The sequence below is a fragment of the Nycticebus coucang genome, chromosome 11 (genome assembly GCF_027406575.1).
Source record: "Nycticebus coucang isolate mNycCou1 chromosome 11, mNycCou1.pri, whole genome shotgun sequence".
NCBI classification, from domain to species: domain Eukaryota; kingdom Metazoa; phylum Chordata; class Mammalia; order Primates; family Lorisidae; genus Nycticebus; species Nycticebus coucang.
The window spans coordinates 117,141,065-117,166,732 of NC_069790.1; the positions used below are offsets into that span (position 1 = coordinate 117,141,065).

The 25,668-nt window shown below is 35.1% G+C and overlaps 1 protein-coding gene across 1 annotated transcript in view; it reads left to right on the forward strand.

Annotated features, from left to right (window-relative positions):
* Positions 1–25,668, forward strand: part of CNTNAP2 (contactin associated protein 2) — a 1,471,582-nt gene that overhangs the window by 41,312 nt on the left and 1,404,602 nt on the right. Inside the window, exon 3 of the mRNA XM_053608746.1 lies at positions 17,722–17,915. Coding sequence (XP_053464721.1) covers positions 17,722–17,915 — 194 coding nt within the window. The remainder of the gene's footprint in view (positions 1–17,721; positions 17,916–25,668) is intronic.

Genomic DNA, 25,668 nt, shown 5'->3' on the forward strand with positions numbered 1-25,668 from the left:
ACTTCATTCTTATATTCATTGATCTAAAGATATTGAGTACCTGTTATGTCCAGAGTGCCATGATAGGAAGTAGTTACTAAATAATGAATAAAAGTAATTCCTTGACTTAAAATAGTTGATGGTCTTCAGAGTTTACTTATACACTTTTTCTGGGTTTATTTTAAATTCTGTGACTTAATTGATTTCTCTGGTAATATTCTTCCTTTCGTGTTCCACCTAAATAGGGGGCAGGTTTGATGAGCTAGAAATTACTATTGCATGTTGGAATTCTGAAGCCCTTTAAACCCCAAATATTACTTTGTGCACCATTGCCCAGCAGTATTTTTTTGTGAGCTGCATGGACAAGGATGTTTTTATAGATTTTTATTTCAATCAGGAAATAACATCTTGCGAATGATAATATTTTCTGGACAATGCCAGTGAATGGGCATTTGGCTGGGTCAGCCAAGAAATTATTTCTAATTAATTATGCCATTTCCAAAATTCAGCAGACTTTCCTGAGAACGCATGCCAGGGATGAAAGAGTACAAAGTAAAGCAGATTTGCATATGTAAAATTGATACAACTTTTAATTTCCTGCAAACATTAACACTTGCCTTTGACTAATGAACCATTTGACCTGAATTACATTTAAAAGTACAGTAAGTAGGGTGGTGCCTGTGGCTCAGGGGGAGGGTGCCGGCCCCATATATGGAGGGTGATGGATTTGAACCCAGCCGTAGGCAAACAGCAACAACAACAACAACAAAAATAGTCGGCACTGTGGCAGGCACCTGTAGTCCCAGCTACTCGGGAGGCTGAGGCGAGAGAATGGCCTAGGCCCAGGAGTTGGAGGTTGCTGTGATCTGTGACGCCACAGCATTCTATTGAGGGTGATAAAGTGAGATTCTGTCTCTAAAAAAAAAAAAAAATAAAAATAAAAGTACAGCGAGCAAAGGATGCTGAGGAAGACAGCGTGAGTTCCTCGTCTGTCCCTACAGGCGCAATTACGCAGCAGGGTCCTCCTAGCTGCAAAGAGCAAGCACAACTTCAGTGACCTTGCCTGGATTCTAATATTTTTATTTGCCTTTATTTTTTATCACATACAACTTCATTTTTGTGAACAAAGTATATTAGATATCTTTTTTATATAATAAAATCTTTATTTAATAGTTTTTTTCTTCCTTCTCCAAATGAATACATTAGATCCTCATGTGTAAAAAAAAAAAAAAAAAAAAAAAACGGGTTCCAGAGGAGTTATTCATAGTAAAAATGGAAATGACCAGAGTCATTAACAACAAAGGTTATAGTTAAGTGTAACTTAGCAATGATGTAAATAATATTTCCCTAATAATTATAAAAAAGATCACTCAAAACTTGAATAATAGGCGATAGAAGTAGAAATCAATTGATAGCATTCCTAGCGATTCTAACTCAAGAATTTGTATTTCATTTCAACTTTCTTTGGAAAAGAAAGTAAGGAACACTTACTCCAAGCTCCCACCCTAGGTAGACTTCCCCTCTGAAGTCATGCTGATTAACCGACTTCCATTTGAATATCTCCAATAGTGGAGAGCTCACTGTTTTTGTGGTGATCCATTCTCTTGTTGAAGATATTTTTTAAAATGCTATATTGGTCACTGACATCCTATAACTTCTTTTCCTAATATTATCACCTGAAGTAACACACCCACACCGTGAAAATTTACAGTAGAACCTCCATAGTTGACCTCCTCCCTACAGTGATCACCTCCTTAAGCTGACCTAATTTTCCCTGGACCTGGACATGCACCACATGGACATATCAGTGCACTAGGCCTAGTTCCTTATGTTGAACACCTCTGTATATTGACCAGTTTGTTACAGTCCCCTGTATGGTCAACTTACAGACGTTCTACTCTGTATTTTCCCTTTGTCATACTATTGTGAGGACATTTTGAAAAATAAGCCCATATATCATTTATACCATTTGGTAAGTAAATTAAGCTCAGTTGGGAGGGTGCTAGGCACATACACCTAAGGTGGCAAGTTCGAACTGGCCTGGGCCTGCTAAGTAACAATGACAACTGCAACCAAAAAAAAAAAAAAAATAGCGGGGGCATTGTGGTGGGGGCCTGTATTCCCAGCTATTTGGGAGGCTGAGGCAAGAGAATCACTTAAGCCTGAGAGTTTAAGGTTGCTGTGAGCTGTGATGCCAGGGCATTCTACTCAGGGCAGCAGCTTGAGACTCTGTCTCAAAAAAAAAAAAAAAAAAAAAAAAAAAAAAATTATAGGTTAAGTAAGTATTCAAAATTTTCTAATTAAACTAAAAAAAATTTTTTTTCTAATTAAACTTAATTGTCACTATTTCACATTAGACTTGTTTTGTTATGTTCATTTTGTTGCAATTCCTGATACATGACAAGTCTAATGTAAATTATGTTTGTAAACGATATGTGTACAACAGCATTAAAAAAAAAGTCTGTTTGCTTTCACGCTGTGGCCCAGGCTCGCCTCTGTGCAGATTGCTGTGGTTTCTATACAGAACAGGACTTGGATCAAATGAGTTAGCATTAGTTTGAACTGCTATATAGGCTGTAATATTTATTTTATGTAATAATATATAGGCTGTAGTATTTGTTCTTGTGTCGGAATTTCATTATTTTTTGTCTTCTATATCATAAATTTCAGGTAATATTTTAAATTTTAAAACAAGTGACATTTGTAAGTCAAAGATCTTAAGATACAATTAATCTGTGACATTCCCTGAAATTAATTTATGTCTTTCAAATATATGAAAGTAGACTTAGCTTGGAGTAACTCTTTTCTGACAACTGAGCCTGTTATTCACCTGCAAAGTGATTAATATGCAAACAGAGGCCTCTGATAAATAGATTTGCTTTCAGGTTTGCCTAATTGCTAGAAAGTGAATGATTTTAATGTTGCTGTTAGTATCTGGATATTATCAGCATTGTAAAGAGAGCTTTTGGCAAATTTTCTTAGTGTAGTGTGCTAAAACATTGAAGGAACAAACATGTTTAATAAGGAAAGTTTTTGTTTAGTCCCAGTAAAGTATTTGTTTCAAATTTCTTGAAGTTAACTCAATATTCACTTTTATTCTTTGGCTGATTCTCAAATGGAAAGAATTTGTATTGAGCTGCAGTGAACAATCTGATGCAAATATATTTATTGCCAAATGATTTTTGGTCCTTTGGATATATACCTAGAAGAGAAATTGCAGGATCAAAAGGCAGGTCTACATTTAGATCCCTGAGTGTTCTCCAAACTTCCTTCCAAAAGGAACATACTAGCTCGCATTCCCACTAACAGTACAGAAGTGTTCTCTTTTCTCCACATCCATGCCAACATCTGTTGTTTTGGGATTTTGTGATATGGGCTACTCTTACTAAAGTTAGATGGTATCTCAGAGTAGTTTTGGTTTGCATTTCTCTGATGATTAAAGATGAGCATTTTTTCATGTGTCTGAGGCCGTGCACCTATGTTCTTCAGAGAAGCTTCTGTTCAGGCCTCTTGCCCACAGTGAAATGGGATCACTTGTTTTTTGCTTAGTAATAAGTTTGAGTTCTCTGTGGATTCTGGTTATTAGACCTTTGTCGGTAGTATCATTTGCAAAAATCCTCTCCTGTTCTGAGGGCTATTTACTTTACTTAGTGTGTTCTTGGCAGTGCAGAAGCTTTTTAATTTGATCAGATCCCAGTAATGTATTTTTGATGCTGCTTCAATTGCCTGGGGTGTCCTCCTCATAAAGTATTCTCCCAGGCCAATTTTCTCAAGTGTTTCCCTTGCACTCTAAGAATATTTGTAGTTTCATGTCTTAAGTTTAAGTCCTTTAACCAGTGAGAGTCAATTCTTGTTAGAGGAGAAAGGTGGGGGTCCAGTTTCAGTCTTCTACCAGTTGCCAGCCAATTCATCCAGCACCATTTATTGAATAGGTAATCTTTCCCCCAATTTATATTTTTAATAGGCTTATCGAAAATCAAATGACAATAAGTGTCTGGTTTCACCTCTTGGTCTTCAATTCTGTTCCATACATCTATCTCTCTATTTTTGTGCCAGTACCATGCTGTTTTGATCACTATCAATTTATAATATAGTCTGAAGTCTGGAAGTGTGATTCCTCCCAATTTGTTTTTATTTCTGAGTAATGTCTTGGCTATAATTGGGTAAATCAGGTGAAAGCTATGCTGATTAATATGATGTAAGCACTGCAATTTGTACAAATAATCAACACTCTGAAAATGGCATAAATGTATTTATGATCTATGTACGAAAGACTTAATAAAAAATTAGATGTACTCTTATTTGACAATGTGAATATTACTTTCTTTGCGTTATTATTATTGCTTAATATTTCAATGAAACAATTGTCAGATTCCTTTTCTGAATGTATTTATGTTCGTTCATTCTTTTCAAGGTTTTTGTTTCTAACCCTTATCTTAAATACTGTTATTGTTATTAAATTTTAAGTCTTTTTAATTTTGTGAAGGCAAAAAAATGGAAACCTAATTAATTCATGTGTATGTAAAAATAAAAATTAAAATTAAAAAAAAAGAATTTGTAGCATGAGTAATTTATAAAAAGACAAAGGTAGCTGGTAATGTTGAATTAAGAAGTAAATTGTTTTCATTTATAAAGTGAAAAATTGTTTTCAATAGTTAAAATACTAGTTTTAAATGTATGAATTGAAGCTGAATAATCTGTACACATAAATTTATGTGGTTTTGGAATATTTGGTGGTATTATTACATCATTCGAATACCTTATATGTCTATTCTTTTAAATAGTAGAAGATGGAAATTAAGTTACTCCTTAATTTTCTCCTACAAAGCTTAAGCATCTTTAATCTTTTCAGAGCAATATTATGAGATCAAGTTCCCTCAGGATTCTGATTATTCTTCTCAAGCATTCTTATGTTTTTAATTGTTAAAACGTTGGTCCCATAAGGTTTAGCCCCTTTTCTTATGTTTTATATCTCATAATTGTTCTATCTGGATTTTTTATTGAGTTGTTTCTCATTGACTTGTAGGATTTATTTATACATTTTGGATATGTGCATTTAGTTATTTGTTTAATAATATCTTCTCTCAATCTATGATTAGCCATTGCATTCTCTTATTAATGCTTTTTGATAATCAGTAACATCTAATTTTAATATAATCTAATTTATCTATCTTTTCCTGTATAGTAAGTGTTTTTTGAATCCTGTTTCAGAACTCCTTCCTAACCATAAAAATATGATGCTATTTCCCTATGTTATCTTTAGAAATTCTAATGTTCTATGTTTTTCTGTTTGATCTACACATTTTGAACTTGATTTTTGAGTATGACATCGGGCTGAGCCACATTTCGATTTTTCCCTTGTATATGTACAAGTGACCTTGAATATATTACTGAAACCATTTCCCCAGTCTTTACGATTTTGCTTTGCTGCCATTGTCATAAATCAAGTGCTAATATACACATGTCTACATGTAGTTTTGTTTCAGGAACCTATATATCTATATATTTTGTTATTTGGTCTATTTATTCCTGTATCAGTAATACTTAGGTACTAAATAGCTAGCCTTAATAAGTTTTGGTATCAGAAGAATATGATAATTACCAGTAAAATGAAAATTAATCCCACAATGAGCCAGAATGTCTAAACTAAACATGAGACAGAGAGAGAGCGCGCAATACCAAGTTTTGGCAAGAATTCAGAACAACATTATGTATTTCATGACATAATGTGGGATGTAAAGGGTGTTATAGAGGACCAGTAAAATTGGCTATTGACTATTGTGGGATGCACAATTCTTCTCTTGGTTTTATACCCAAAATAAATGCATGTTTAGGTGCTCAAAATATGAATAAAAATGTTGATAGGAGCATTATTTATAATAGCTTCAAATTGGAAAAATTCTCATGTCCTACATTGGATAAAGGGAAGCATAGTATACAATGTAAAATTAGGCAGTGAAGAAAATGAACGGTCTACTGCTAAATGCAACCCCACCAACTGGTCTCTGGGGCAGTTCTCTGGGGAGGAAAGAGGTGGGTGGCCATTTGGGATAGGAAACAAGGAGAGCTTTTGGACTGCTGGCAGTGAGCTCTTTATAGATCTGGTTATGCTGTTTTTGTGATTATTCCTATGACTGTCTATATGCTGGTGATTTGTTCATTTTTCTATCTATATTTTCTGTGTATATGTAATATACATATATGTAATATATGTACTAACATACATTGCTATGTATTGTAAGCATTATATGTCTTTATTTGTGAAACTGACAATGCATTTCTTCAAGCTTATCATTGATGTTAAAACAAATTGTGCCTGTATAGATTCACATTTTTAGCGAGTCATAATTTTTTTTAAATCATAATTCAGTTAGTTATCCTATTAGGTTTCTTTTCCAGCTTTATATAATTGACAAATTTCATAAGCATGTCTTCCATGCCTTTGATAAAACAGATACTAAAAATGACAGTACACAGCATAAAACTGTGTGGCGTGTCATTAGGGGCTCTTCAAGCTGACATCAGCATTAATCAACAAATTTGGAACATGGCTATTAACCATCTTCTAATTTACCTAAAACTCTTATCACCCAGCCCACATTTTGCCATTTTATATTTGTCAAAGATTTTGCCAAATGCTTTTCTATAATTAAATTTTGAGATGTATCTGGAATTTATTTATTTATTTATTATTAAATCATAGCTATGTACATTAATGCGATCATGGGGCACCATACGCTGCTTTTATATACAGTTTGACACATTTTCATCACACTGGTTGACAAAGCCTTCCTGGCATTTTCTTAGTATTGCGTTAAAACAATTACATTCTATATTTACTGAGTTTCACATGTACCCTTGTAAGATGCACCGCAGGTGTAATCCCACCAATCATTCTCCCTCCGCCCATCCTAAGTTCTATTAAATAAAAACTTGATTTTAAAAAGAAAGAATTTCTTATAACCCACCAACACCACTTCTGCTATTGACAGCTCCCCATGTAGCGTTTTCCCCGTGAAATTTTGAAGAAGAGCTCACTTTGCTGTTTCCTAGATTTACCAATTCCCTTGCGTTTAGAATCTACTTTTTGTTTTTGCCTATCTTTTCTGTCAACTCCTTTGATAAATATTCGAGGAAGCTAAGTTACATTCATGAATAATGCCAGTCCTTTGGGAGATAATTTGAATCTGAATGCCTCAAAAAGTCAAGCAGTTACAGCTCACTTTTTGTGTCCTAACTTGTCTCAGGAGGTAATTCCTCATACTCAGTTGTTAGTTTTGCTACTCCTAGAATGATGTGAAAAAGTTTTTTTTGTTTGTTTTTTATTACTGGGGATTCATTGAGGGTACAATAAGCCAGATTACACTGATTACATTTGTTAGGTAAAGTCCCTCTTAGCAATCTTGTCTTGTCCCCCCAAAGGTGTGGCAGACCAAGGCCCCAGCCCCCTCCCTCCTTCCCTCTCTCTGCTCTCCCCTTCCCCCACTGTGACCTTAATTGTCATTAATTGTCCTCATATCAAAATTGAGTACATAGGATTCATGCTTCTCCATTCTTGTGATGCTTTACTAAGTGAAAAAGTATTTTTTTTATTTTTTTGATGGTATTAATAGAAGAGAAATAGTTGTATGTCTGATAATATAACCTTTTCTTTCTTGGGCTTTGCTTTAAATAAGGCTTTAATTAATGTTCTAATGTTTCAACATTATTTCATATAAGCATTAATTAACTCCAATTTCAGGAATAACTGCCCCTGCCAGTTTTTCTTCCTCCTCCTCCTCCCCTTCCTTCCTTCCTTCCTTCTTTTTTGATGGAGTCTCAGTTTGTTGCCCCAGGCTAGAGTGCCCAGGAGTCAGCCTAGCTCACAGCAACCTCAAACCCCTGGGTTCAAGATATCCTCTGGTTTCAGCCTCCTAAGCAGCAGGGAGTGCAGGAACATGCCACGATGCCCAGTTAATTTTTCTATTTTTGAATACAGAAGAGGTCTGGCTCTTACTCAGGCTGTTCTCCAAAACCAGAGCTCAAGGGATTCTCTCACCTCGGCCTCCCAGACTGTTGGGATTACCGACATGAGCCACATGCCTGGCCCCAGGTTTTTCTTCTTTAACTCGTGACAGATGTGGGCTAATGGATATGTTTTGCTTCTCAGTCTCCTGCAATCCACAAGTGTCTACATTTCATTGAAGCCTGCTTATCCAACTTTTCATAAGTCACTTCTTGCCACTGGTAGGCCCCACTGCAAATAGAATCTGAGCTCATTGTCACTCTTTTTAGCAAGTCTGAAGGCTTCTACTATTTTTTCTTTATCAATGACACAGTTCTCTATTGTATGCTTACACTTTTTTTTTTTTTTTATTGTTGGGGATTCATCGAGGGTACAATAAGCCAGGTTACACTGACTGCATTTGTTAGGTAAAGTCCCTCTTGCAATCATGTCTTGCCCCCAGAAGGTGTGGCAGACATCAAGGCCCCACCCCTCTCCCTCCTTAATGTCACATTTCATCAACCTTATTTTTTTTGACCAACCGTCAATTGCACATCCTAAAACACTTTACATAATGTGCTCATGTAACCCATTCTTTCAATTCTGTTCAGAAGACCCTTTTCAATTCAAGGAGGCAAGTCTTTTCTTTTTAATTTCAAAAAAATATTATATCGTTATTTCTTTTAATATTTATATTCAATGGTTTGTTTTGTCGGTAAATTCTCTTAGCCTTATCTTTGAAACTTGCAATTTATCTCCCCGTTTACTCCTAAACATGTGAATAGCTTTATTGATGTATAATTGATAAACATTATATACAAATATATATATTGTACACCTTGGTATTTTTAATATACCTGTGTATACACCCATGAAAGCATCACCACAATTGAAATAATGAGCATATCCACCAAACTTCCACTCCTGGAAGTTTTCCTTGTTTGCTTTGTAACCCTTTTCCCACCCTTATTGTCCCCCATCCTCAGGCAGATCCTTACTGATCTGCTCTTGTTTCTATATATTTACATTTCCTAGAATTTTATATAAATGTGATTGTGCAGAGTGCACTTTTTCCCTGGCCGGTTTCACTCAATAAAATCATTTTTGGGATTCAGTGCTGTAGAGGGTATAAACGCTCATTCATTTTCATTGCTAAGCAGTATTACAAATACTTCTGTGAACACTCGTTATGAGACTATGTCTGCTCATGTGCTTTGTTTCTCTTGGGAGAAAGCCTGGGATGGGGCTGTGGGAATCATCTGGTAAGTGGAGCACACCACCAGCCCCGGGATTCGGATGGGCCTTTCTCTGACCCTGGGCGTTTGTTCACAGGTGTGTGTAATGCTCTGTTGAAGACTCATTAGGGCCCCCTGCTGGACCTTTAGAGTCATCCCACTGAGCAGCTCTTTCCTTGGCTGTTAACTCAGGCTGCCTGGGTCTCTCTAGCTCTGAGCTGCATCACCTCAACTCAGGGATTCCACCATTTCTACCTGGATTCTTTCCTGAATCTTAGCATGAAAGCTCTCTCAAGATAAGTAGCTGGACTGGGTGTGGCAGCTCACACCTGTAATCCGAGCACTTGGGAGGCCGAGGTGGGTGGATTGCCTGAGTTTACAGGTTGGAGACCAGCCAAAGCCAGGGCAAGATCCTGTCGTCTCCAAAAAATAGCCAGGTGCTGTGGCAGGTGCCTGCAGTCCCAGCTACTTGGGAGGCTGAGGCAAGAGGATCACTTGAACCCAAGAGTTTGAGGTTGCTGTGAGCTAAGAGTCGATAGCAGTCTACCAAGGGCGACAAAGTGAGACTGTCTAAAAAAAAAAAGAAAGGAAAAAAAGAATCACAGCCTTCATTGCCTGGTATCTTATGTTTGGAAACTGTTTTTTCAGATACTTTCTTCCTTTTGGTTGGTCCAGGTGGGAGAGTAAATTCAATTCCTGCTACTTCACATATCCTTGTATTTTCCATGTTGAATTTTGAATGAATCTTTCAATATTACATTTTAGCTAATTATTTTTTAAATTATATATAATTGGTGGCTATCTCTCCAATGAGTTTGTCTTATGAGTGACAAAATTTTGCATTACCAAAGACACTTTATTATTTTTTTAGTATCTGTCTATTAATGTTTTATAAATATTTCTTCCTGTTATATCTGATAATTACTGCTATTTTTAGTGGACAGCATTACCTGTTTTATTTCTAGAAGGTGAAACCTATTTATTTCTATTGACCCTCAAATGTGATTACATATGGAGTTAATTTTTATTTAACATATAACTTTGTTGATGTTGTGCGTTTGTTTTCTTGCCTGACATTTGAAATCCTGATTGAATGTCTTTCTTGACAGCCAGCCAGTCTCTCTCTTTCTCTCTCTTTCTCTTCTCTCAACTTCTTCCTTCCGGCTCTATCATTCTGTGACTCTCTCTACTTAGGGTCCCACAATTCCTAAAACCATAACTGACATTGCTGGCCCCAGCCACTGTGTGTCATCACTCAGCTTGGACATGCCTGTTTTTTAACCTCTTTGAGCACACAGTGTCACACGAGCTATATCTCCAAGTGAGTAAGCCTTATTTTTAGACTCTTTCCAAGAGTGAGTTAGCACTGAACCAGTCCTGCTTTGTAGCCATGACCAAAACTTCCCATCCCCGATATAGGGGATTTACATTCACCAACATCCCATAGGAGCCAAGTGCCCACCTGCTTCTAGTTGTCCCCAGTTTCATCCCTGGGCATTGCTTTGCCTGTTAGTTGCATTTCTTGTGCATGGAGATGCTTATCTTATTTTTGATACCAGCTATGTCTTTTCAATTTCCTTTTTATCTATCTTATCAAAAAAAAAATACTATATATTTGAAGCAGAAGGAGGCTCAAAACCTGAACTCATAATGCAATCTTGCCTGGAGTCTCCTTTTCAATTTATTCTTTTCATCTGATACATATTTCTCAACCAGTTATTAAAAGTAGTTCTATCCTTAATTGAATTTTTTTTCAACATTTTTTCTAAATTGGAACCTAAGGTTATAGGTTGGTGGTGGTACAACAACCAACTTGAGTGTCATGTTTATTCAGAAGCCATTTGTCATCAGAAAAGCTCTGTGACCTCTCTCAAACCACCCACTAAGTTCTTCTCCTCTCATACTTAGTGATTTACAAGTTACAAAGCAAAAAATAATTGTGTGATTTGTTCAGGGTTCTAGTTTACCTATTCAGAGCACTAGCTTCACCCATTTCTTCAAGTTATCTAACTTATCACCCTAGGAATGCAAATGGAATGGGCATCTAGAAGACCAGCACTGTGTGTCTTTACAGTACATACACACACACACCACATGCTTGCACACGGGGGAAAGCTTTTATATACGTGAGAAAGAGAGCAACTTGGCAAGGGAAAACACCCCCAGATAAAGGGAAAAACAGAGAAATAAGCTGAACAAGTTGGAATAAAACAGTTTAGCTAGTTTACTTTTAAACCAGCAGCCTAATTACTTATCTGGGCAGTTCCTACTTGTACCAGAAGCCTGGCCTGTAAGGGATACAGCTTGCAAACACCCCCACTGGATCTGTAAACACTATGAAGAACAATGACATAGACAAAGCTACGTGCAAGGTCCGGCTGGGGGGGACAGTAACCAGGCTGTCCCCTGCCCAGTCAACAGGTAAAGCAAACCCCCATTGTAAGGATTTGTATTGTGGCCAGGACAGAGATCAAGGGAACAGCACGAGCCCTACAATATGAGCAGGAGGGCTTGGACCCTAATCACAGAGGAAGTCGTCTCTGAATTGGAGATCAGAGGAAAATTCCTCTTTCCACTGATTCTTCAGAGGAGACTGATGCTGTTGTGGCATCTGCTTCACAGAGAACTAAAGAGGATTAACCTCCCCTAAGGAATCTGACCACAGACAGGAGGCTGACCCCAAACAAGGCTCATGTTTCAGATTTCCCAAGGCTGCTCAGACCCTTAAAATTAAGGATTATAGATAGAGTAAGTACTAACATGCTTACTCAGCGAAACTGCTGACATTTTTGTTTCCTTCCTCAGCTTCCCTCTGGGATAAATGAAATAATAGCCTTCAGTAAAAGCTGAGTGGAGCAAATACTCAGGGCCACTTGCTTGAACTTTCTGGAACCCCATGAGCTAGCAGTGGTCCCCTGTGTTTCTCACCTTTGAACACTCTATTCCATGTGTCCTGTCTCTATTTCCTACCACTTTTAACTTTATTTTTCTTTAGTCAATAGTGATAGCTGCCAGTTCCACAGTTCTTAAAGGACCCTGCCCCCAGCGTGGGATCCTGGCACAAGCAAGACAGGGAAAAAGGAGGAGGAGAGGGAAGGAGAGAAAAGAGGAGAGTAAAAGAACAGTGTGCTTACTGTTTAGGGAATAGTGAGATGGATGTAGCAAGCATCCATCTTCAAATTACTCCAACATTGTCTTGGTCACTGACTGGATATTTTTGGCTCTATTATCTCTAGATAAGAGTTATTTTAAGAGTTCTTAACTGTCCTTAGAAACTAAAGAGTTTATGACTATTCAGTGTATCCACTTCCTCTATTTCCTCTTCAACTTCCACTCAGTGGCTTTGAGCGACTACAACACATTTCGCCTTCCTGTAAACCATTTTTCAGAGGTTTTTGTGATGAAAGAGGTATCTTTCTTAATCTTTGGATCAATAGAGGTTACACATTTCACAAGCCAAGTAAACAAAGTAATCAACTTCCCCAAATTGCATTGCTTGATAAATCAAAGAGAGACAGGAAACCTTTCATCGATTGCTGTACCGTGTTCCTCATGAAAGCCTGACTTTTGCCCTCCTTTGAGGTTAATCACTGCAGTATTCTCTGCACATACACTTCTGCTAAGGAACAGACATTTACTTATATTTCCCCTGATTTTCCATTTTTGCTTTTCTTAAAGTTGACAATACATTCTATTGTGTTAAAAGTAGTGAAATAAATTGGATTAAGTAACCGTATGTTGATTGCCTGCTTGTTGAAAAATTATAATGTAAAAAAAAAGGGGTAACATAAGAAAATTATTCTGGAATACTCATTAGAAAAATACTTAAAAAAATGTTTTAAATTTCCAATCAACTGAATCAACTGAATGTGTTTCTACTTTCTCCTTTATTGTAGTAAAGCCTTGTTGACTCAGTTCACCAAATCACCCTGTTGCTTTGGGTAACAGACAGAACTTTATATACAATTGACTATAAAATGTCTTCACAGTTTAGAACAGTAAAGAGACCTTATTTATTAGCTCTCAATGACTGAGTATACATTATCTTAAAAATTAATTTACATTTCCTCCAAACATTTACAGAATTCTAGGTACAGTATGCCCATGGATGATATACATCTATAGGGAATATTAGCCACAGCCAGGAAAAAGACAGCATAGAAATTACACACAAAATTAAGAAGCAGGTGAAACTAACTCATTGTTAGTGAGCAGTTTCTCAGGAAAGGTGGTTGCAAGGAGGTATTGTAAGCAGGATTCTCCAGTATAAAAATTCTGAGATGGGCAATAGTATGCAGGAAGTTAATTTTGTGATGAAAACCTGTGGAAGGGAAAGGAAGAAAGTAGAGGGAGATTTTAGGTGTGATGCAATCTCAAAGAAGTCTCCATCAGTGCTTCAGGGAGCTCTGAGACTGTGAAGAAACTGTTGAGTTTCCATAGTTGGGGCAAGGTGCTAGTTCTTCATGGTCCTACGGTGACGAATCATTGCATTTGCAGAACCCCCCAGATTGGTATGATCTTGGGTAAAGTGACTGTTTTTAACTCAGAAAATTCCTGAAGAAAAATGACAGCAGATTACTGTCTGTTTGCTGCTACATTCCAATTGGGTGCGTATATGAGATTTCTTGAACAGCTCATCACAGCATCAAGTACAGGAGATGATACTTGCAGTGAGCATACAGAAATATGGACAAAAACTTACCAGGCCCACTTGAAAAAGAAGGAATAGTATAGAGCAGCGGTTCTCAACCTGTGAGTCCTGACCCATAGGAACTGTATTAAAGGGCTGCAGCATTAGGAAGGTTGAGAACCACTGCTGTAGAGTGGGTATTTCAAGTATTTCCTTTGAATGATGGTGTGAGCAGCTTATTTCTGGAGGCAATGAGGATCAATTGAAAGATATTGAGCAGTGATTAAATATAATACAATTTACATTTTAGAAAGATTATGCTTATTAAAGTGTGTAATAAAGCTATGAGACTGGAGACTAAGTTATTATATAGTTCACATTTATGTAGCATACGCACAGTATGTGTTGAAAACTTTTCTAAATCTTTCTTAAAGTATAGTTTAGATGCAGTGAAATGGATAGGATTAAAATTTATATTTTTTGATGGTTGATTTGTGCTGATAAACTACAATTTTCTAGCTACTAGTTTTTGGTAATAATGCTTTATCATAACACAGGCACACTCTTGTTTATGTATGTCTATGGGTGCTTCAGACTATAGAATTTGGTAGTATTAACAGAGATAGGATAGTCTGTGAAGTCTCAAATATTTAGTATTTAGCCTTTTACAGACATTTTCTACCCCTTGATCTATGGTTTTCTACTTTCAAATAATATCACTTCATGTGTAATGTACTTTGATTTATTAAGAATAATTTTTCTGAATATAGAATTTCAAGTTGATAGCTTTTTGTTTTTCTTTCCTTTTTATTGTGTTAGGTATGTTGTTCCATTGTCTTTTGTCTTCCATGTCTGTTGAAAAGTTCTTACCATGTGGCTATTAAGACTTTCTGGTTAGCATTGTTGGGACCAAGAGGAGGTTTCCACTTCACTCTCTGAAAATTTGCTAAAAATCACTGACAAGAGACATATTAATAGGAGAAAAGTCATACAAATTTATTTCATGTATCTGTGGGAGCCTTCAAAATGAAGACCCAAAGATATAAGAGAAATTGTCTGTTTTTTGTGCTTAGGTTCAACAAAATATGAACTGCCATCTAGAAATATGATTGGACAAAAAGGGTATGATCTAATGTTAATACACTGAGTGGGGAAACCCAGCCAGCCCTGTCTGTCTAGGTTCTTCTTGGCATCTCTGAGTATACATTCCTTTCTTCTGGGTCTGGGGCAAGACCTTCACTGGAATGGGGGGTCTTACGACCCACAGTAAACAAGGTAGGTCAGATAATTTTTTTATAGACAGGTTTTACATAGAAAACTGGAGGAAATTTTAGAGTAATATTTTTAGATTTTATGGATGGTTTTTTTTGAGTGAGGGTTCTAGTTTTCATGAATTGCCTTAGAGAAGAGGCATCATAGATTCCATGGCTCTTCTCAAGGGAGAACGGGGCTGAGAGGCAAGGGGACAGGGAAAGGTCCAAAGAAAACTTTTGCTTCTGAGGTCTTCATTTGGAATATTGTTTTCTGAGTTCCAACAACATCATTTTTTCAGCAAATGATTATAATGTACCTTGTTACATTTTTCTTTTTGTCTATCCCGGTTGGACATCAATGAATTTCTCAAATATTTGGGTTTATATTTTTCAACCACAATTTCTACGTATGTAGCTTTTTCTTCCCTAATCTCTACCTTCTCTGTGTTTAGGACTCCATTCACACGATTGCGAGGGCAGTTATTAGAATCCTACAGCATACTGTTATGCTGTTCATTTTTTAAGCCTTGTGTTTCTCTCCGAGATTCAATTTGGATGGTTTATGACCCTACATCTTAGAACACTGATATTTTCTTCTGAGTCTAATCTGCTCTTAAGCCTCTCCATTTTTTCCCCCCAGATGTTCTTAGAATTCTAAGTTCTAAAATTTCTATTTTGTTTTCTTTCGTCATTTCTCCATCAAGATTTTGGATTTGTTTATTCAATTTTTATGTTTTCTTTTAAATGAAAGAACTAATTAATAATTGCTTTCTAAAATTCTGGTCTTCATTATCTCTTTATTTTTAGTCTATTTCCATTTAGTGATTTTTATATCTGGCTGAGAGTCTATTCTCTTGTTAAAATAATGTATATTTTTAATTTTATACTGGACATTATGGATGTATTGTTCAGTTCTACACTTTCATTGCCTTTCCTAATGGAATAGTGAGTTTTGTTCAAGCAAGGAGTTAATTTATTTTGGGGCCAGAGTGATATTTTTCAGTAACTTTTGTTCAGGTATGTACAGAGGAGCCCTATTTTAGGACTAAATTGTCCTTCTTCTAATGCATGGTCTTTCTTGGGATGTCCACTGAATGCCTGGGGTTGTTCAAGTAGATATCTTAAACTTATCTAGTCTGAAATCAAAGTATATTTCAGCACCGTGCAATCTCTAGTTTTTTTATTTCAGAATAACTGGTGTTGTGAAGTCTTAATCTATAAATATACAGCATATTGTTGCTCCAAGTCTAGGACCTGGAGACTCATTGGTAATCTCCATGTGGATTTCCAGAGTTCTTTCTCTATAGCATTACCTTCTCTCTGGGACTATGTCCTACAAATTCCACTTTTCTCAGTAGCTTTGAATTCTGACCTGTCTCCATCTCAGTGATTATGGTATGCTATGTTTGGAATCCTCTTCTGTGTGCCATAGTTTTGAAAGTGAAATAGCAGATGGCCAGGAATTTGGCAGGATTCAACTTATTTATCTTTTTTCAAATCAAGGTTCGGCAATGCCTGTTGTCCAGTCCCTAAAACAGTTATATATATATATATATGTATGTAATTGTTTAAAGAGCTATTCCATTATACTTTTAAGCTAAAATAAACCATGTAAATATAGTTGAATATTTCTGTGATGATTAAAAAGTGACTTTTATTCTTACAGTCCTCAGAAAATAAATTATTTCATTATATTTTATATTCCTTATCTAAAGTGGTGCATATACTTTGATGTACTATACATTGGATAATTTATTGAATTTTTCTATCATTCACTCCCTTTAGTAGCTGAACTCATGCCCCCCCAAATATAGTGCTTAACACTAAGTGTTATGCCATATTTTCTGTAACTGACTTTGTGTGCAATTGTAGTGATTCTAAATAACACTGTAAATTGACTCTCTTTGTTCTCATTGGTGTCTTTCTTCAAACAATTGTTTGTACATTCTCACATTCTTACTATTTTCTAATCAATTATTTTATTTTATAAAAAGGGGTTTAACTTTTTTAGAAACTCAATTATTTTCCTAGGAATATGGTTATTAAGAGACATTACATATTAATATATACTGATAATCAACAACATATTGCTTAATTTCTTATATATCTTAGTTTTCATGAGTAGAAGGCTTAAATGTGTGATTAATCCTCATCTTAAGAAGTACTAATATTCTCAAACTCTGCACTTCTGATGGCAAAATACATTTTGAAGTTATGTATAATTAGTTTGGTTTCATTTATAATTTACTAAAAGAAAATAACGTATATGAAGAAAAATAAATTATATAGTTACATATTTTTTCCTTGTGATTTTAGCTGAAGAGTTCATGGTAAATTGATCAACTTTCGGCCAATTAGACCTTGACATGTACTAATAAGATCTAATTGAGAAATTATGAAGACATTTGCTCAGGAGAAAATTAACACATAATTACACCATAAAGAGGTTAAAGAATCAATTTTACCCAGCTGGAAGAATATTAGTTGAAGTCCCAGTGGCATCTACAAAGGACATTTCATAAGACATCTGTGAAATATAGCACTGCCAAAGCCAATTAAGAGTTGTAGAATCATCCATTGTCAATTGTACAAGTTCAAATTTAAATATCCCTTTATCCCTCTTGCCTCTGCCCTCTTCAGGAGCTGGGGGATGGTCTCCATCAGACAGTGATCATTATCAATGGCTTCAGGTTGACTTTGGCAATCGGAAGCAGATCAGTGCCATTGCAACTCAAGGGAGATACAGCAGCTCAGATTGGGTGACTCAATATCGGATGCTCTACAGTGACACTGGAAGAAATTGGAAACCCTATCACCAAGATGGGAATATCTGGGTAAGTGAAAAAATGTAAAGACATAGAATTGGCTTGCAGACATTTGACAATGTCTTTGGCAAAGATCAACTGAGCTGTATGTAATTGTTGATATCTATCTGTTGAAAAGCATTAGAAACCTATATATTTATCCATGCTGGATTATTGAAGCAAGATTCCTCAGGCTGTAGTCTCTAGCCAATAATGAAGACAATGGTTATAATCTGGGTTATGCATTTGAATCACCTGAGAAAACTTCAAAGCCTATGGATGCAAGTCACACCCAGACCAATAACATCAGAATCAGATGCATAGAAATTATGATGAATGATACGATAATTCTTCTGAAGACAGAGAATTTAAATTGGAGTAAAATATTGACATTATGTGGAAAATAATTTAGATAAGTAGAAGAACTTATCTATGATAAGAAAATAAATTATTCATGCTATAAGGGTATTTTAGTCCCTTATATCAGTTCTATATTCACTTTATTCTTTCATTGTGAGAGAAGAACATAAAGGTTAACCCATTTTCTATTAAAGTGTCATAATTAAATTGAAAAGTGTATATAGTCAATCAAATATTCACCACATAATAATTTGAACAAATTATATGACATTTAGATTCAAGGGTTTTATTTTAATCATTTAAAAAGGCAGCCATAACTGGAATCAAGTAAAATGATATTAAACAAGAATACTAAGAGGAAAAAGAAGATGAGGAGGAAGGAAAAGATGAAGAGAAGAGGGGGAGAAGGGAGGGAAGAACAAGAAATGATTTATTTTTTACACTGTGTCCTTAATAGTATTGGGGGAAGTTGTGGATATTTTCAACCTGATTAGAGATCACTCTTGGAAAATTTATATTTTAGAAGTCCCCAAGTAATTTTTATAAGTAGACAGAATTTAAAGTTCCTAGCTAGAGCAGATATTCATCTCCCCTGCAGTAGTTGGTGATAGTAACTATCAGTTGAAACAAGGTTGAAATGTTCTGTGAGTAAATCGTGTGTCTGCCAGAGTAGTTCTTTAGAAATAACTCCCTTCAAGTCATAATTATATAGCAAGAATATTTGTATACTAGGATGTATGTTTGCCAAGAGTGAAAAGGTGCCTCTTAAGGGAAAGTCTTCATTTTGCCAGTAAGATAATTCAAAGCCTCAGCCATAACTTACAGAAAAGTGATTCTTAAGCCTGGACACACATTGAAATCACCTAAAGAGCTTTAAAACATGAAAATGCCTGTGTCTAAGCTTTGGATTTAGTTGAGGGGCAACATGGATTTTGAGATTTTAAAGCTCTTCAGGTGATTTTAATGTATAGCGAAAAGTGAGAGGCATATTTTAGACTGGTCTTCAGTATACAAATAGGATGAGGGTAGAGGAGGTTTATTGAGCAAAATAATAGTAAAACAGAAAATTATAGAGGGCCTTTCTTAAAATTTTAACAGGGAGACAGACAGACCAAGTAACCAACTGAGATTGAACAATAACAATTAAGGCTTAGATCACACTCTTCCAATGAGACACTCATTATTTTCTAACTCTGTACTGTTTCTAACCTAAAATTAAATTACCATGTCGATAAAATTATTTGAGGGACTACAAATCCAACCAAACTATTGGTCACATTTCTGGTTTTGTTAAGTCTTTATCTCAAAATTAAGATCATGTTCAAATGTTCTTCTGTCATGATGAACTAAGACAGTGATAATGATGGCTGCTAAAAAGTTCTTGAATTTATTTATCAGATGCTTAACAGTTGTAGGTAATCAAAGAATGACTAAATGCAGAAACTCAAGTTAGAAGGGCAAAAGAGGGTAAAATTATTCACGGTGACTTGAACTCGTGATGTTACATGGAATGCAATGGTTGAATCGGGGAGATCAGGCTGTCAGGTAGTGAAAATAACTACAAATCTGAAGATAAACTAGGTCTACATGAAAGGCCCTCAATGTTCTCTTCTGGCGATAAATGGCTAATTTCCACTGTCTTCTACATGGTGTTCATTTTGTGTATTCTTTTCAAATCTCATGTTTCTTATTAAAAATGTGGTGTCTGATAAGTGATTATTTCTAGAAGAAACTGTACTGTGGTAATTATGAAATTTCAAACATCAAAACAAGTTTGAGGCATTATTGAAATATTGCAAAATACATTTAAGAGCCAATAAGCCTGCAACACAATGATTAAATTATTTTAATAATCTATAGCAGAAATGTTTTAAGCCTTACTAATGTAAAAAATAGTCCTTTTTTTTAATGTATTCTAAAAGAGATGAAGTTCATTGACTTATAAAAATTCCTGAGTACTTTAGAGCTTATGTCTTAACACGCATTAAGTGATTAAAATTTAGCATTTGCATCAACGAAAAGTACTTTGGGGGCTTAAATTTATTAAAAATGGAAATTAAATATTAGATTTTTAATCCACTGCTACTTAACATTATATATATTGGACTTAAAAGATAGTTCTGATACAGATAATACTGGATAGCTTTTAGATGAACAACTTCTTATTTAAAGTTTGATATAGTTTTGAGATTGTTCTACCTATCCATTTCTATAATGATCAATTACCCGAGAAGTGTGTATGGTAATGTTAATTTAATCACCTGAACATATTTTTTAATGTCATTTTTTTTTCTATAGCTGTTGAGGAAAAAAAACAACTTGACTAATTTCATTATAATATTCTAAATAAATGTGTATAGTTATTTTATGACTATTGAATAATACATAAAATAAGCAAAGAACAATTCAGATAAGTGAGAATTTATAGTAGTTTCAGAAAATTTTAAAATCATGAATCTTAATTATGGAAAAAAAATGGCTCTGAAAAGATTTCTGAAGAATGATTTGTCTGAATATTTAATATTCAAGATGTGATTTGCTAAATGTGTTAGTCAAATATTCCGTTCCTTTTTGATAAATCTGAACATAATAGAATCCTTTATACTTTATACACAATGCCATTTTCTTCTATTTAGAACTTCTTTTCCAATGTAAAAGAGAAATATGTGCATTGGTAAAATTGCCAAGAAAAACTCCACATTGCATTTACATATTCTACAAATTCTAATTTGCATACTTCTCTCAAGGTGTTTTCAGGTTCCCTAAGTATAATCTATTAGAGAGGAAGTGTTCTGTATAAGCATTTCTTATCAAAAGGCCATAAAGCATTACATTAAATAAAAATTCCAGCAGATTTTTCCTAAGAGGGTGCATTCAGTTTTACGTGGGAAATTCACTTACTGGATTTTGAATGTAGATATTCAGAGCCAAAATAGGGAATTCAAGTATTAATAGTGAGAGCCTTCTTTACACACCATTATTATTTTGCAGGGTAGAAACATACTACAGATTTATCAATAATGTGAACATAGTTTTTTCTTTTTTAAATTTTTTAATGATCAAAGATGCTCATGTTTTTCAGGTGCTTTTTAAAACAGTTTTGATCCCTTTTGCAAATGGTGAGCAAGTATCAAGCTGGGGTTACATGATCTTCCTATTAGATGGCGTATACTGTAGAACAGACAGGTTTTCATATGTCCAAATTACATGGTTAGATACTTATCAAGAATATAGGATAAGTTCATATTCTCTAAGCAATAATAAATAGGGTATTTAGTTGCAAGATCTGTTAAAAACTTAAGTCTTTTTTTTTTTTTTTTTTTTTTTTGGGGTAAATGCTTTCCCTACATACATATACACATACATAAAACTTTGTTTCAATAAATTTAAAACATTTGAAAAATCTAGAAATCTAGAAAGTAAATGTAGTAGTTAGCAGATTCATTTATTAAATCTTTTGATTTTCTGAATATCAAATCAATAGCAAGGACATATGTTTTCTATTTTCTTTTTAAACAGTTATCCCGTGAACAGAGATTTATAAAACATAAATTATCAAAACATCCCTTTAGATTAGTTCACACTTTAGTTGTTGGGAAAATGAAAACCAAAATACAGAGTCAAAAGGAATTAAAGTATCTTTTTTTTTTTTTTTTTTTTAATAAACTTGGGGCTGTGACTTTATTTCTCTGTGCCTTAAATTCCTATTCTGAGAAATGGGAATTATATGTATTGAGAGATTTAAGTCAGATTATATAAGTAAAGAAATTTGCATGCTATAAAGATTTAGAAACCTGTGTTTTTGTCAGTCTTGGAAATATTCTGAAAATCTGGTGTACTACATCTTTCCAGGAAAAAGAGAGTGTAATGATAATTATCAGAATTTTTTAATTTCCCACTATCTTTTTCAGATCCAATTTACCTCTTTTGACTCTTATGTGTGATTGAAGTATCTGACAATATCCTAGGGGAAGGAAATGTGACTTAAAGGAGGAGGTAGAATGTGGGCAGATCTCTGCCATGCTTTCCAATTAACACGTGGGGAGCATTTATAAATACACTGGGAGACAGTGCAGTGCAGCTGGGCCGGTGAGGCATGACTGGCAGACCCAGCTCGGAGCCAGCTGCCATCGGCGTACTTGTGACAAATTATTTGTTACCGTATTGATGGCCTTGTGTCCAATGAGCCATTTAAGGGGACGCTGTTTAGAAATGAATGAATGATTACGTCCTATCTTTTCAACCATTTGCTATAGTGGTTGCACCCATTTTCCAAATCACTTAAACATATGATCCCGTTATAAATGTAAAACGTAAATGCCTCTGTTTTACGGTTCAATCCTGTACTTGGATTCTCTCAAATAATCAATTTTTTTTCTTCATGTGAAACTAAGGAAGACAGTCACCCTGTCACTTGATCCCCTCTATCTTTCAACAGATAATAATTTCTGTATCACTAATGAAATTCTTTTCACCAATACCTGTGAAAGTATCTGCTTCTTTCTATATACACGTGCATTGTTGCTACAATCAGTTATTTGGGTAAAAGATCAGACAGGCATACTTGAAATAATTTTGTAGATAGGTTATTGTGAAATAAAACACCTCCGAATAATCTGTATCAAACACTTTCTAAAATGATCTTTGATACATAATGGAGTAAAAATCTTCAGGGCTTGCATAGAAGAAAACAATTTCCGAGGTGATTTTAGAATAAGCTTCTTATTTCTGTGAGATAGATTTTTCTGTTTACACCCCTCTTAGGCTGGATGATATTTTTAAAGTCTCATGAATTTTAATAAGTTGAGTGGATATTCCAGATCCCTTTGCATATTCTGTAATGCCTTTACTGGTGAATTTTGATCGTCTTTTAAAATACACATTTGTATCGCGAGATTCTCATTTTAGCAGGTCAGGAGGCTACTTCTTGTATCAATTTGCGAGTTACTAAAAATCTACATTTATAGAACCATTTTGATAATATGTTTATGTGACAATTTTCTTCTAAAAATTTTGGAGGTAAAACTAAGATACTATTAATAATATTGAACATATTATTGACATACATTATTAGAAGAAAACATCTTTTAAGATTCCTTACAGGCAGTAAAATAACGGTATATAATTCTTCACAGTCTAGTGTGGTTTTCATTTATGAAATTACACATAGGGGATATATATAATTATTCTCGTCATTTTAAATATGTATCTAACAGAAGGACCATCATCGTTTGCACTAATATCCTCACGTGTTTTACTTTGGACTCCAAGGAGATGCCTGTACTTTTTCTTACCAAATCAAGGCTGAATCTAGGTTACATGAGGCTGCAAATTTATATATTGTGCTGGTAGATGGACAAATAATTTGAGTAAGATTTGAACTCCCTCATTTAAGAATATGTTTCCACTCTGCTCAAGTGGTAACTCAGAGGTGTACCAGCATTCCTGTGTGGGGAAATTTAGAGCATAGAAAATCATGCCTCTCGTGTGGGCACAGGCTTTGAGAGGCAGGGGGCTGAGGAGCTCAGGGTGGTCCTCCGGAGTCAGACCAGCTAGGCCATTAATAATCCACATGAAGGTTTTAGAACAATGTCTGGAACATATTAGTCACTCAATTATTTCCTACATTGTTATTCCCAGATGCAGTGACATAGTATATGCTATTGGATCTGTCCTTGAAAATTCAAAATAATCTTGTTACTTTTGCTTTATAATAGCTTTTCTCTATTAGTAGGTCTGCACGTGAATTGCATTATAACTGTGCTTCTCATCCTGAAATGACTAATAACTCAACTTTATTTTGTCCATTCCTATTTTATTTTCTAATTTTTTATTTCACATTAATATGAGCTTACCAGTGATTATTGTTTATGTTCGTTAGGTAAAGTTCAAGTTGTAGTTGAGCCCTTCACCCAGGGGGTGTGCTGTTTACCCTTACACTGTGCACATTAGGTGAGAGCTTACCAATCCCCCTCCCTCCCACTTGAATTTAATTGTGTTTTTCTCTTGTGTGGGTGTGTAGTTGTTGATCTATTGGTTTCATGTTAGTATTGAGTACATTGGATACTTGATTTTCCATTCTTGTGATACTTTACTAAGAAGAATATTCTTCAGCTCCATCCAGGTTAATACAAAAGACATAAAGTCTCCACTTTTTAATGCCAGAATAGTATTCCATGGTGTACATGTACCTCAGTTTATTAATCCATTCATGTGTTGATGGGCACTTGGGTTGATTCCATGTCTTGGCAATTATAACTTGATCTGTGATAAACATTCTAGTGCAAATTTGCTTATGGCAAAATGATTTTTTTTCTTCTGTATAGAAGGAAAAAAATCGCCTAGTAATGGGATTATGGAATCAAATGGAAGGTTTACTTTTAGCTTTTTGAGGATTCTCCATATTTCTTTCTATAGAGGCTATATTAGTTTGCAGTCCCACCCTTTTTAAGAATAGTAGGTAATAGCTATACGGGGTTTTTTCCGGTTCCATACAAAACGCAGAATCATTTTTTCCAAATCTTGAAAGTACGATGTAGGTACTTTGATAGGAATGGCATTGAATAGGTAGATTGCTTTGGGAAGTATAGACATTTTAACAATGTTGATTCTTCCCATCCATGAGCATGGTATGTTCTTCCATTTGTTAATATCCTCTGCTATTTCCTTTCTGAGGAGTTCATAGTTTTCTTTATAGAGGTCCTTCACCTCCTTCGTTAGGTATATTCCTAGGTATTTCATTTTCTTTGAAACTATGTGGTATATGTATACCATGGAATACTATTCAGCCATTAAAAAAAATGGAGACTTTACATCCTTCGTATTAACCTGGATGGAAGTGGAAGACATTATTCTTAGTAAAGCATCACAAGAATGGAGAAGCATGAATCCTATGTACTCAATTTTGATATGAGGACAATTAATGACAATTAAGGTTATGAGGGGGGGAAGCAGAAAGAGGGATGGAGGGAGGGGGGTGGGGCCTTAGTGTGTGTCACACTTTATGGGGGCAAGACATGATTGCAAGAGGGACTTTACCTAACAATTGCAATCAGTGTAACTGGCTTATTGTACCCTCAATGAATCCCCAACAATAAAAAAAAAAGAAAAAAAAAAAAGAATAGTAGGTAATACATAGAATAAACATTTTAGCAATGTTGATTCCTCCCAGACATGAGCAGGGTATGTTCTTCCGTTGGTTTCTCAGAGTTTTATAGTGGTCTCTGTAGTATCCTTCACATCCTTTAAGAATATTCCAAGGTATTTTGTTTTCTTTGGTGCTACCGTGAAGGGTATACTCAGCTTAATTATTGCTGGTGTATACGAAGACTAGTGTTTTGTGAATGTTGATTTTATATCCTGAGAAGTTACTATATTTCTTAGTCATTTCCAGGAGTCTCATGGTTGAGCCCTTGGGGATTTT